This window comes from Zalophus californianus, chromosome 1 (genome assembly GCF_009762305.2).
Source record: "Zalophus californianus isolate mZalCal1 chromosome 1, mZalCal1.pri.v2, whole genome shotgun sequence".
Taxonomy (NCBI): domain Eukaryota; kingdom Metazoa; phylum Chordata; class Mammalia; order Carnivora; family Otariidae; genus Zalophus; species Zalophus californianus.
Genome location: NC_045595.1, coordinates 5308343 through 5322488, shown reverse-complemented (window position 1 = coordinate 5322488; position 14146 = coordinate 5308343). Strand labels below are relative to the sequence as shown.

At 50.0% G+C, this 14146-nt stretch overlaps 1 protein-coding gene across 1 annotated transcript; it reads right to left on the bottom strand.

The window, feature by feature from the left end:
* Window positions 1-7846: 7846 nt before the first annotated feature.
* ACTL9 (actin like 9) lies at window positions 7847-9235 on the bottom strand. Its single transcript, XM_027586101.2, has one exon. It carries the CDS (start codon window positions 9157-9159, stop codon window positions 7909-7911), a length of 1251 nt encoding a protein of 416 aa, XP_027441902.2. The 5' UTR covers window positions 9160-9235; the 3' UTR covers window positions 7847-7908.
* Between the last annotated feature and the right edge of the window lie 4911 nt (window positions 9236-14146).

Here is a 14146-nt window from a genome sequence, read left to right as displayed (position 1 = left end):
ATGCACGGGGGAATGCAGTGAGGAGCCCTGAGGGGTTAGCAGGGCTTTGGTCCAACTGTCAGTGGGGTTCCGGGAAAATCTTTTAGCTCTAGGGCTATGGGGGACTAGCAAAGAATATTGAGCAGGAGAGGGGCATGGTTAGATTTGCTTCTGGCAGAAGAGATTCCTGAGGTTCGAGGTAGGGGGGCAGACTGGAAGGGGAAGGTGGGAATGCCAGGTGCCCATGGAGAGGAGGGGGTAACAACCTGGCCTATGTGGGAGGCATGGGGCTGGGGAGAAGGGGGTGGAGAGCAAGGCCCAGGATGTAAGATGAGCCCCCTTTGGGGTAACTGCCAACCAGCTGGGCCAGCTGCACCTTTTCCACTCACTGCCCAGTGGCTTGGTTAGCCAGGCATCAGTTGGGTTTTGGGGAAATCAATTAGCAACTTGTCTTGAACCCTGTCGCCCAGCCCAGCCCTCCTTCCCTTTTCTTCCCCACATCTGGTAGCCCCATCTGTCCGTGCAAAGTTTCAGGACAGCCCAGGTGACAGCTGAGGGTGAGGGGGTAGGTGTGAGTGTGTACGAAAGGTTCTGCTCAAGCCCAGAAATCCCTGTCTGTCAGGAATTATACTTTTCCTCCCCCAGGGCTGGATTTAATTCTGTGCCAGGGTGAGGGTGGGCCCAGCAGCTGCAGGTGCCCCACTGTGGGTGAGGGCAGTGGTGTGGGTGATTTCCTGGTTTCCGTGGGAAGCAGGCTCTGTGGCCATGGTCTTGAGGAGCCTAATTTTCCGGTCTCTCCTTCCTGGGCTAGTCTCATGCAAGCAAACAATCTCAGCCCCTTACCATCTCCCCGGTGTCTCTGTCCATAAGGCTGGGATTAGGGCATGGTAAGGGAGGCATTCCTCTGAGCAAAATTTAAGGGGGCACCCGATATCTCAGGGATCAAAGTACACAATGTTTCTTATTTTAATTGACACATGTTTGACGTATAACATTGTGTAAATTTAAGGCATACCACATTTAATACATTTATATATTGCAATATGATTGTGGTTGTAGCCCTAATTAGCACCTCCCTTTGGTTCCATAATTATCATATCTTCTCGGTGGTTTTCTAGTCTCTCAGCATGTGTGATGATTATGACACAATGTTGCTGTCTGTATTCACGGCGCTGCCTGTGCTAAATCCCTAGGGCTTATAAGATAAATCATTCGTTCAAAGCAGTGTTTTACATTGAGAGAATCTCCCGTACCCTAAGGTTCACCTTTTGAAAATGTACAGTTCAGTGGCAGTTAATACATTCCCAGGGCTGTGCAACCATCACCACTATCTAGTTCCAGAACATTCCATCACCCCAAAATGAACCGTACTCCTTAAGTCACTCCCCATTCCTCCCTCCTCCAGGCCCTGGCATCAATGCAGTTTTTTAAAAAGATTTTATTTATTTATTTTATTTGAGAGAGAGAATGAGAGAGAGAGAGAGAGAGAGAGAGAAAACACAAGCTGGGGGAGGGGCAGAGGGAGAAGGGGGAGAATCTCAAGCCAACTCGTGCTGCGTGTGGAGCCTGCTGCGAGGCTCAGTCCCATGACCCTGAGATCATGACCTGAGTTGAAACCAAGAGTCGGATGTTTAACCGACTGAGCCACCCAGGTGCCCCTCAGTGCAATATTTAAAAAAAAATCAAAGTTCATGCAAAGTAAGTCCCCTGATGAACAAAACTGTCACATTTTAAAACACAGACAAGCATTGATGGTGCCCTTTGGCTCTGTGTCTCTCTCCTGCCTCACCCTAATCCCACCCTGTCTGTGCTTTGCCTGGTGGGCTGACCCCACCTCCTCCAAATACGTCCTCCTCTGGGTCCCTCAAAGAACAGAGGGTCTGGACCTGGGGTGAAGCCCTGGCAGTGACTGGGTGGATCCTTTTTTTTTTTTTTAAGATTTTACTTATTTATTTGACAGAGAGAGAGATAGTGAGAGCAGGAACACAAACAGGAGGAGTGGGAGAGGGAGAAGCAGGCCTCCCGCCGAGCAGGGAGCCTGATGCCCGCTTGATGTGGGGCTCGATCCCAGGACCCTGGGATCACGACCTGAGTAGAAGGCAGACACCTAACGACATTTTGCTCAAACCCATGGAGGAGGGTCTCTAGGTCCTCGGTGGTCCGCTGGCTGGCTGGCTGGAGGACTTGTGGTTTATCTTTGGCACACTCTAGTTGAAACAGCAGCCATCTATTTGGCCCCTACTGTGTACTGAGCATGTTAAGTTCATTTTATGCACTACTCGAAATGGTTTTAAGAAATTATTTTTATGGAGGCGCCTGGGTGGCTCAGTTGGTTAAGCGACTGCCTTCGGCTCAGGTCATGATCCTGGAGTCCCGGGAACGAGTCCCGCATCGGGCTCCCTGCTCAGCAGGGAGTCTGCTTCTCCCTCTGACCCTCTTCCCTCTCGTGCTCTCTATCTCTCATTCTCTCTCTCTCAAATAAATAAAAAAATCTTAAAAAAAAAAGAAATTATTTTTATGGAGGCATTTGCACTGTAGAACATTCTAATGATACATTAATACCTAGAGTAAATGCGAAACACTCCCACCCCCTGCAGCCCCAAAGAAAACGGCAATTTCAGAGGTGTCCTTCTACACTTCCTAGAGCACCTCTGTCATGCTTAATCCTTACAAAGCTCCCTCCTGAAGTGAGCACTGATATCACCCTCATTTTACAGGTGTGTTGAGTGAGGCTCAGAAACGTCAGGTCACTTGTCCATGGTCATTTAGCAGGTGAGGAGGCATGACTGGAATTCACGTCTGTCTGACTCCAATGCCAGAGAATGAGAGGGAGGGGCCCCTACGTAGGATTCCTGTAAGCTCATCTGAAACCCTGGCTCAATCATTCAGTCATTCAACAGACATTTCCTGGACTCTATTGAAAGCTGGGAGCATGACACACGCGGGGCCTGGAACTCATGGCCCCAGGGGGTGACGCCATCTATCAACAAGGATCAAACAAATCAGATGATCACTGCTGGCGCTGCCTGGGTGGATACCAGAGGAACTTAAAGGAAACATTCATATTTAACAAAAAACAGAATCACATGATTGAAAATTCTAATACTTCAAAAGGGTGGGCAGTGGGAAGTCCCCTTCTGGTCTTGATGCCCAGGTTACCCTCTCACAAGCATCAACCCTCAGTGGAGGTGATATTGCCCCCAAGGGGGTAAAAATTAGTTGGGGGTGTGTGTGGGGAAAATGTGTTTTCATGTATAAAGCACAGAAACACATAGAAATACAAAAAGATACACAGTTGATCTGTGCTGTTAAACTTTCATGGGAGACAGGAAAAAATGTCTAAATGTGACTGCCCCTCAGGATGGGACATTGGGAAAGTCTTTTCTAGAAGCAACCACCATTTCCTCGTGAAATCTTCCAGAGATGTTCTGCGTGTTTTCAAACAAATCTCTACATACTCATTTATTCCGTTTTTTTTTTCTTTCCATAAATGGCAGTAACATAGCCTTTTGGGCCTTTTTTTTTTTTAACTCAAAATATATGTTGGTAATCACCTCTTATCAATGATCATGGCTTGCTAGGGTTCCTTTTTGAAAGCTGTGCAGTATTCCTCTATGTTTGAGGGTGATTTATTTAACCTGTTCTGGATGGTCACGCAGCATCGGAAACACAGAATGTTGTTTCCCACGTTTTGCCACCATTAAGTGCTGCAGTACACAAGGGATAAGTGCATTTACGTCATTTTGCACATGAGTGATTGTATCTGAAGGAGAAATTCTTGGAAGTGCCATAGTGGGGCCAGAAGGTGTGGGCATTTGTCATTTAAGTAGTTGCTGAGACTCATCCTGTATCGGGGTTGTGCCAGCTTCCTTCCTCATCAGCAAAGTAAGAGAATGCCAGTTTCCCCACAACCTCGCCAACATGGGTGTTATCAAGCCTTTTGATCTTTGCCAATCTGATGGGTTAAAAATGGTATCACAGTATAGTTTTCATGTTCATTTCCCTTATGAGACTGTGTATCCTTTCTTGGGTCAAAGAACCATTTGTCTTTCTTTGTGAGCTTAAGGTTCATATCCTTTACTAACTGTTGTAGTGTTTTTCTTATTGATTCTTTCCAAGAGCTCTTTATATATTATGGACATGTTCCCTCTGTGTTATGAGTTGCAGCTTTCTCCATTTTTTATTTGAAAATTATGTATTATTTGTTTTTCTAAAAAATTGTCATTTGTCTTGACTTTGTTCAGGGTGATTTTTACTTTGCAGATTTTTTTTATGTTTATATGAAGTCAACTGCTTTGATCATTCCTTTTATGGCTTCTGGGCTTTGTGTCATACTGAGAAAGGGGCTAGTGAGAAGATGGGAAGTGAGAAGGAGCACTCAGTACAGGGAATAGCAAGTGCAAAAGTCCTGAGGAAGGAAGGGGACTTGGCAGGTATCTTGATGCATATGTAGTGAAAGACTGATTTATTTTAAGGAATTGGCCATGGGATTGTGGAGGTTGACACAAAATCTGTAGAGTAGGCTGGAAGGTTGGAGACCCAGGAAGAGTTGCAATTTTAACCTGAAGGTAGCCTGCTGGCAAAATCCCTTCTTTCTTGGGGGGAGGTTAGTCTTTGTGCTCTTAAGGCCTTGAACTGATTAGATGAGGCCCACCCACGCTACGAGGGGGTAATGTTTTACTCAAAGTCTATTGATTTAAATCTTAATCTCATCTAAAAAATACCTCCACTGGGGAGCCTGGGTGGCTCAGTTGATTAAGCATCTGACTTGATTTTGGCTCAGGTCATGATCTCAGGGCTGGGGAATAGAGCCATGCATCAGGCTCTGCTCTCAGTGTGGCATCTGCTTCAGATTCTCTCTCCCACCCCTCTCTCAAATAAATAAATAAATCTTTAAAAAAATACCTTCACAGCAACATCTAGAATGGTGTTTAATCAAACATCTGGGCACCATTGCCTAGCCAAGTTGACACACAAAATTAACCAACACAAGTCCACCTCGTGTCACCTTGGTACATACGTATCTCCTTAAACCCTACTTTTGTAGTACATGATATGGAGCCCCTTCTCCTTGTATTGCTCTCACGGGACCCAGGACAGGAATGCGCAGCCTGTGCCAGGATGGGGTCCCTGATCTACATGGAAGAGCAGACTCCAGGGATGTGCGTGGGCACAGGGAGGGGTCTCTGGTGCTCTCAGTGCTCCGCTGGGAGTGGTGGGGGGGGGGCAGGCAGAGAGTGCGGAGGTTTACCTACAACTCCAGGGAGGAGGTGAGATTTCTAACAATAGGCTCGAGGTAGTGGGCTTCTTATCCATGGGAGTGTGCAAAAGGGAGAGGCACATGTCACAAGGGTTGTAGAGAAAATTTCTGCATCAGGGAAGGTTTGGAGTTGGGGGACCTCAGTCTGATCTAAATGAGAGTCCATCCGGCAGCCCAGAAGTGGTGGGGGTTTCTGCATTCTCTTCACTTCCTGTAGCATCACAGACCCAGTTTGTCCCACATCCCTTCTATGAGTGTGCCTGGCAGTGCCTTGACACCACTGTGTGGGGTGGTTCTCACTTGAGGTCTGGGGAGGACTGGTTTGCTACAGTCTGTGATTCTAAATGTGATGCCATTTGCAGTGCCTTGAGCTTGGAGGTGGTGCCCCCTTGTGGGAAGAATGAGAAGTTTCTCCTCACTACCTGTAACCTCCTGGGGGTTCTTGCCTAGGCTACAGATTGAGGCTGCCTGCCTGGTGAGGAGGTGAGGCAAGCGGGTCCAACACCGAATGTTTGTGATCTGGAGATCCTGGACTGACTAGGGGACCGTCCCCCCAGCTGAGGACCACTCACTCTTCAGGAATGGGACCAGAGCTCCTGCCTAATCCCCAGGACACTGCGGGACAGGGTGGGTGGGGCTAACCAGGGCCCTCTTTCACCCACATTGTCTGATGGGTGGGGGTGGGGGTGGAGAGGGGGTGGTGGTCTCAGTGCTCCACAAATAAATGAATTTCCACTCCTGAAAATGCCCGCACAAGAAGAGTGCTGGCCGGTGAGTCAGATGGAAGGAAGGAGGAACAAGGGATGGGGGAGAAGGGGGGGGGGGGAGAGAGAGAGAGAGAGAGAGAGAGAGAGAGAGAGAGAATGAATCCAAGTGAGCAAATAAAAACCAAAAATAGAGTCAGGGAGACTCAGGGAGACAGAGACAGAGAAGCTCAGTAAATACTGACTGACTGGATGTATGAATGAATGTTTCCTTGGACTGAGGGAGAGGAGGACGCATTGTGGACATGGATGAGCTCCGGCAGCTTGTGCTTATTTTGTTGACAAGCTGTGAGGACCTGTCCAGGCTGCAAGCTGCGGTTTGACATTCTCTAGGTTGCGCTGGATGGTGTGAGGCAGAGGATCCTGCCTCCAGCAGGGGCTCAGGGTAGCCAAGACGAGGTTGGAGGAAGGAGAGAGGACCCAGGATGCCTTGTGGGGAGAATGCCCAGCCTCTGTGGGAGGGACAGTTGGTCCCTGGGGACCTGTGTGGGGGGGGGCAGGAGGGAGCCAGTGTCCAGGTGGAGCCCCCATCTGTGGTATCTGCCCCGGGGTCATGGTAGGCTGGGCAGCCCTCAGGAATGTTGCTGGCTATTGGTGCCTCAACTAATGGGATGGGGCCCTGGGGGGCTGGTTGTGGGGGTGGGTTTCTGGGGAGTCTGAAAACCCTGGGGTAGAATGTCCTGGGTGTCCATCATGGGGTAACCCTAGGAGAGTGTCTTTGGGAAGGCAGTTGGGGGGGTCAGAACACAGGAGAGGGCCTAGGGCATTAGTGGGGTGATCATGGGATGGTCCTGGGGACTGGAACCTTCCTAAGAGGATTTGAAGGGCTGAGGAAAGGGATAGGAGGTGCACTGTAAGGCAGGCCATGTGGGAGACACAGAGCAAGGAGGTGAGCTGAGAGCAGTGAGGCTGACCTGGGGGTCTGGGAATTCAGAACATACTGTTCTTTGGGGGGTTATGGATGGGGAGGTGGGTGTGGGATAGAAGGAATGAATCTTGGAGAACAAATTATGCAGGGACGGCAGAGTTATGGGGGAGAGTGGAGTTTGGGGAATGGGCTTTGGACACTGGAGGATCCTTTAGTAGGCCATTGTAGGGGAGACGGTTGAGGATCAGAACGTCGGTCTTTGTGGTGGGTATGGAGTTTTGGCCCTTGTGGGGGGATGCTCAGAACATCAGTGTATAGGAGAACTTTGGATAATCAGACGGGGAAACCACTGAGGGGGTGGATTTGGGGTGCTTGAACTCGGGGTGTCTTGGCAAGTGGCTCTTGGGGGTATTTTGGGGGGATTAGAAATGGGGGAAGATTCTGAGGGTGCACTTAGGTTCTCATGGAAAGGTTCTCAGAGTTGGGGGTTGGAGCACCTGATGCAGCTTCCTTGGGGAGGAACAGGTCATGGAGATGGGTCAGGGGTCCTTGAGGGACATAGTGAGCGAGTGAATTGGGGGCTTAGAGCCTAGAGGAAACTTGGGGGAGGTTTATAGCAAAAGCAATAGATCATCGGGGTGAGATTAGGGAATGAGGATCTGGGGGATGTCTTTGGGGTGGCCTTGGCAAGCGGTCCCAGCCTGAGAGTGCTTTTGGGGAGGGATCATGGGAGGTGGATTTCACAGGGTTAGGACAAGGTGGTGTGTTGTGGGTTGATCATGGGGAAGGTGGGTTTCCGGAGTCGGAGCTGGGTGTCTCTGGGGTTGGATCCGTGGGAGGTGAGTTAGGGCTGGGCAGAACCAGGATGTCTGGGAGGTAGATCTTGGTGGGGTCAGGACCCAAGGCGAGTCTGGGTGGTGGGTCCAGGAGTGGACTGGGCTGGGCCCTGGGTTAAGGCAGGATAGAGCCGGCAGGGTATCGGAAGCTTTACTGCCTCCCCCCACCCCCACCCCCAGCCCCCACGCCGCCAACCGGAGTCAGTAGCATTTGCGGTACACGATGTGGGGCCCCTGTTCCTCATACTGCTCCCGCAGGACCCAGCAGGACTGGAAGGCGCGCAACGAGGCCAGGATGGAGCCCCCAATCCACACCGAGAATTTTCTGGTGGGCTGCGCCGCCACCACCACGTGGGCCTCGGGGGGCAGACTGTGCAGCAGCTCGGCCCGGAAGCGGCCCTCGAACCCCTGAAAGAGCGAGGAGCCCCCGCAGAGCAGCACGTTCTGGGCCACGTCGGCCCGCACCTCCAGGGGCACCTTGTGAAGGCTCCGCTTGGCCATCTTGGGGACGCCCACGGGCTCCAGCCCCGGCATCTCCGGGGGGGTGAACAGCAGCTCCGGGCACTGGAACAGCTCCTTGCCCAAGGTGACCGTCCGCCCGTCGGGCAGCTCCAGGGTCTGCCGGCATTCCTGCTCCGGCCGGGCCTGCTCCTTGAGGAAGTCAGGGGCCACGTAGCAGTAGTGGTGCTTGATGTTCTCCACGGTGTCCAGGTCCTGCTGGCCCAGCGTCAAGCCCGAGCCCAGCAGCATCTCTGCCAGGAAGGCGGTCAGGTGCGTGCCCGCCAGGTCCAGGCGCTCCGTGGCGTGGGGCAGGTTGTAGCCCTGAAAGACCGGCACCGTGTAGGTGACCCCGTGTCCGGTGTCCACCACCAGCCCGCTGATCCTCCCGTGCGCGTAGACGGACAGCACCGACTGGGAAGCCACGTACATGGCAGGAGAGCACAGCGACTCGAAGGCCACCTCCACCAGCTTCTCGCGGTTGGTGGTGGGGCTGAAGGGCGGGTCGGAGAACAGAAGCGGCTGGTCCCGAGTGGCCACGCGGAGGTCGTGCTCCAGCAGGTGGCGCCAGATGAGCTCGGCCGCGTCCCAGTCCACCACGATGCCGTTGCGCACTGGCTGCACCAGGGTTAGCTCTGGGCGTCTGCGGGCGGCCTCGCCGATGAAAGTCTCCAGCACCGGCTGCCCACTGGTGGCCGGCTTCTTGGGCTGAGAGCCCACGATGGTGGCCACGGTGTAGGTGGGCCGGGCCTGCCCCGCGAAGCCCACCTTACAGGTGCCCGTGCCCATGTCGACGACCACCGCGCCGGTCTTTGGTGGCAACCTGTCACCCACCATACTGGGGGCTTCCTGCTGCAGGGTCTTGTTCACCAGGATTGACTTGGGGTTCACGCCAGTCCTGGAGGCCTTTGGGGAGGGCTGGGGCTTCGTGCAACTGGACGGATTTGCATCCATGGCTGCACGTAGCTGGGTCAGCTGCTTGGCGAGGCTGACCGCTTTCCTCTGGGGGTATGAGGAGAAAAGGCCGAGGCCGACCAGGGGCAGGCAGAGGCAGGGAGAGGGGCCTGGCTGGTGGTCTATGACATCACCCTGCCTGCTGCCCCTTCAGAAGATTTCACAATGCAGGGGAGGGGGTGAGGACGAGCTCCTCCCTGCCCCAGAAAGCTCCCAGAATACTCATCTATTCTGGATTCCCCCAAAGTGGCAAATTTGGAGGAGGAGGCTAGAGGGTGCTGGTGGAGAGACCTCTGATCCAGCTCCCTGACCCAGAGCCCAGTAAGACCTGGAATCCTCTTGGTGCTTCCTTTTGAAGCTCTTTATAGTGTGGTAAGGGAGAGCTAGTCACAGCTCTCCTTAGAATTTAATCTTAAAATTAATTTAAAATATTAACCCTTAGAATATTAATCAGAAGGTGGTCGCCTAGCTGGTGTGGCTTTTCTGGTTTCCTGAAGGAAACAGAAGCCTGCCTAGGGTGGGGGGTGAGGCTAGGAGAGGCACAGACATCCCTCTGCTCTTCTTTGACCCTTCTGCTCTGCCTGATACCTGGAACAGTCTCCCTACCCCATTCCCACAGAGCAGGAATTTGCCTCTTCAAATCTCGGCAGACACCACCTCCTCTTGAAAGCCTTCCCTGATTTCTCTTCCTTCTCTCTACCACATGGTGGTGGTGATGAAGGGGTGTCCACCTTCCCTCTAGGGATTTCTTCGGCTTCCCCTTGGTGGGAGGGGGCCTCTGTGGGATCCAAAAAGGAGCTTTCAGTAAGATAAAAGGGACAGGGCAGAACCAGGGAATTTCCTTCCTTTTTAAGGCTAAATAATATTCCATTGTGTGTCTACACCACATTTTGCCTACCCATTCATCTGTCGAGGGACCCTTGGGTTGCTTCCATGTTTTAGCTATGTGAATAATGCTGCTATGAACCTGGTTGTGCAAATATTTCTTCAAGCCCCTGCTTTCAATTCTCTTGGGTATATACCCAGAATTGGCATTGCTGGATCATATGGTAATTCTATTTTTTTAAATTTATTTATTTGAGAGTGAGAGCACGGACAGGGGGAGGGACAGAGGGAGAAGCAGGCTCCCTGCTGAGCAGGAAACCCAACTCAGGGCTTGATCCCAGGACCCCGGGATCATGACTCCAGCCAAAGGCAGACGCTTAACCGATTGAGCCACCCAGGTGCCCCTGGTAATTCTATTTTTTAAAAAAGATTTTATTTATTTATTTGACAGAGACACAGCGAGAGAGGGAATACAAGCAGGGGGAGTGGGAGAGGGAGAAGCAGGCTTCCCACCAAGCAGGGAGCCCGATGCGGGGCTCGATCCCAGGACCCTGGGATCCTGACCTGAGCCAAAGGCAGACGCTTAACGACTGAGCCACCCAGGTGCCCCTCCCCTGGTGTTTTTAATGATAATCATTTACAATATACAGGTGTATCAAATCAACACATTGTACACCTTAAACTCACACAATGTTAAATGTCAATTACATCAGTAAAGGTGGGGTGGGGAAGTTCACGGACTCTTGTAAATAGCTGAGTAAATGAATATTTCCAAAAACATGTATGAGATCGCACACAAAATTGGTTAAAAACTCTGGCCAGGATTAAATCTGGACACAACTGGAAAATGAAGCCTTCTTACTTCCATATTCCTGTGACATATTCAGCACAGGTGCTGGCAATTTCTATCACTACACACACACACACACACACACACACACACACACACGCACACACACACACACACACACACACACTTATTTGTTTTAACCAACAGGCGATAACACCACCAGAAGTGGATTTTGAGGCAACTCTCCCAATCTGTTGTGGAACCTGCTGTCCTTAGTTGAGACAATTCCTTCCTCTCAAATGCACCCCCTTTTGGATGATGTGTGTGCAAGAAATGAATTCTGTCCCCATGAAACACCAACTCCTATCCCCTTCTCCAGACCCAGGCTCCCACCATCTTTCTATCTCTGTGGATGTGACCCTTCTAGGGACCTCCTAGACGTGGAATCCTACCGTATGTGTCCTTATGTGACTGGCTTATTTAAGTGAGCATAATGTCCTCAAAGTTCTTCCATGTTGGAGCAGGTGTCAGAATATTTTGAGGGACCATTATGTTCTTTTCCATAGTGGTTGCACCTTTTCACATTCCCACTAGCAAGGTAGAGCGTTCCAATTCCTCCACATTCTTAACACTTGTTTTTGCCTTTCCCCCTTTTTTATTTTTAATTACAGCTATTGTAATGAGTTGTGATAGAGTTTTAAGCATCTGCATGTTAGAAAGACATGTTTAGTTCAGACAGACTGTTACATAAAGAACTGAATAGGCGGTGTTCAGAGCCCAGCCTTTGGTATTGCTAGTCATGTAGCTGTGTGCAGAAGGGGAGTCACTTTCCATTATTCCCCCTCATTCAACACATCCGCAGAGATGGTCCCTTGACCTCCTGAAAGAGTATTTTGGTGAATTTAGTCTATAACCATTTAAGACAAAAATAATTTTTTTCCCTTTTAAAGAATCATCGTGGCAAGTGAGAGGGATGGTAGTTGATAGTTCGGGATGGGGGTCAGGTAAATTTTCACTGCATCGTATGGTACTATGTTCATTTTTTTCTGATGGGGGAAATAAAGGCTCAGAGAGGTGAAGTAATTTGCCCAAAGTCACACAGCTGGGATGGCACAAGAGCAGGAATTGAACCCAGATCTCTGAGATACTGCAGTGGCTGAGTGCAGGTCTGGAAAACTGTGAGGTCTAAGATCCATCCAAAACAGTACAAATGGAGGCTGGGACTCTGTTGACCTCAGGTTCCTCTGTTGTTTCTGGCACATAATGCTCCATTCTCGGATACCGCAGCAAACAGGACAGAGATCATCACTGAGTAGAGGCAACAAGGCAATGATGTGGTCAAGACCACAGATCTGGAGCCAGCTGCTGGGGTTAAACCTGGCTCCCCCACTTTAATAGTGAGGCAAACTACTAAATCTCTCTGTACCTCAGCTTCCCCATTAGCTAGTTAGAGGTAATAATAGTACTGACTTCAAAGGGCAGGTATGTGGATGGACGAGTTATCTGTGAAGTGTTTAAGTCAGTGGCTGGTACATCTTGCTTTGTGAAGGTTTACACAAATTGCAGGTATTGTGTGCTTCAGTAGTGTGTATGAGCAACCAGTAAGTGGAAATATCTGAACAACAGCTCTGCAGTGGAATTAGGGATTTAGATGGGCATTTCTCTTGAAAGGGCATTTTTTCCAGACTGCAGATCTTTGCACTGGGCTTATCTGAAATCTGCGTGGGCAGTGCCGCCTTCCACCTGGTCTGTGGTCCCCAGGAGTTGAGTTGTACAGCTTCCTGCCAAGAGAGGCCTTCCAAGACCACCAGCTTCTTTTTCTTTCTGCTAAGTCCTTGGCTCAGTTGCTCAGAGGTTCACATCCTTGGTTGCAGCTTAGGATCACCAGAGGAATTTAAAAAAGAATCCCCATGTTCTGGCTGCACCCCAGACTTGAATCAGAAACTCTGCAGATGGAGACCAAGCAGGAGTGATTGTTTAAAGCTCCCAGGAGACCTTAATGTGAAGCAAGTGGAGGCCCATTGGTCTGGGTCTTTAACATTCTCAAATTCTCCCTTCCTTCCTTCCTCCCTCCCTCCTTTCCTCCCTCCCTCCCTCCCTTCCTTCCCTTTCTTTCCTTTCTTTCTCTCATTCTCAATTTCTTAATTCCCCCTGACCATCAGAAATGATGGACTGGGAGTCTGGGGTTGTGACACAGTTCTCTGGGATCAGCAAGTTCTCATGCTTAAATGTGTGTGAGAGTCTCTAGAAGGGCTTGTTAAAACACAGAGTTCTGGTCTTGCCCAGAGATTCTGATTCAGCAGGTCCAGGGCCCTGCAGAGAATCTGCATTCCTAACGAGCTTCCAGGTGATGCTGATGCTCCTGGTTGGCTGACTTCACTTTGAGGAGCATTGTCTGGAGCCTTGTGGACATCTGGGAGATGAAAGGAAAACTTCTCACAATAAAACTTATATATAAATGTTATCCAGCCATGAGGAAGAAGGAACTCCCACCATTTGTGCAACGTAGATGACACTTGAGAGCATTATGCTGAGTAAGTCAGAGAAAGACAAACACTGTGTGATCTTACTTATATGTGGACTCTAGCAAAGCCGAATTCATAGAAACAGAGAGTAGAGTGGTGGTTCCCAGGGGCTGTGGGGTGGGGGAAATGAGATGTTGGTCAAAGGGTACAAACTTCTAGTTATGAATAAGTTCTGAGGATCTCATGTACAGTAGTGACTATAGTTGACAATACTGCATATATACTTGAAAGCTGCTAGGAGACCAGATCTTCAACTTTTTCACCACAAAAATAGTGATTATGAGATGTGAAACATCTGGTGGTAACTATTTTGCAGTATGTAAGTGTATCCATCATTGTAGGCCTTGAACTTATACAATGTTGCATGTCAGTTATATCTCCATAAAGCTGGAAAAAATACAGTATAAAAGACATGACTCGGGGCGCCTGGGTGGCTCAGTTGGTTGGGCGACTGCCTTCGGCTCAGGTCATGATCCTGGAGTCCCGGGATCGAGTCCCGCATCGGGCTCCCTGCTCAGCGGGGAGTCTGCTTCTCCCTCTGACCCTCCTCCCTCTCGTGCTCTCTATCTCTCATTCTCTCTCTCTCAAATAAAAAAAAAAAAAAAGACATGACTCATACAGTGCTCCTATTCTCTTTCATCAACCATTCAAAACATAACCCTGTGTTATGTGTGATTCTGTTTAAAGACACGGTTAATATATATTATTGATCTTACTAACACCGAACTCACAGCCAACATCGTTATACCTCACGCCTGAATGAAGCTTGTCCAGCTCACGCATTTTCTCTGCAAGGCACCCCAAAATCTTCTTGTGCATGAGAACTCTAGGTAGCAGTGTGGCACAA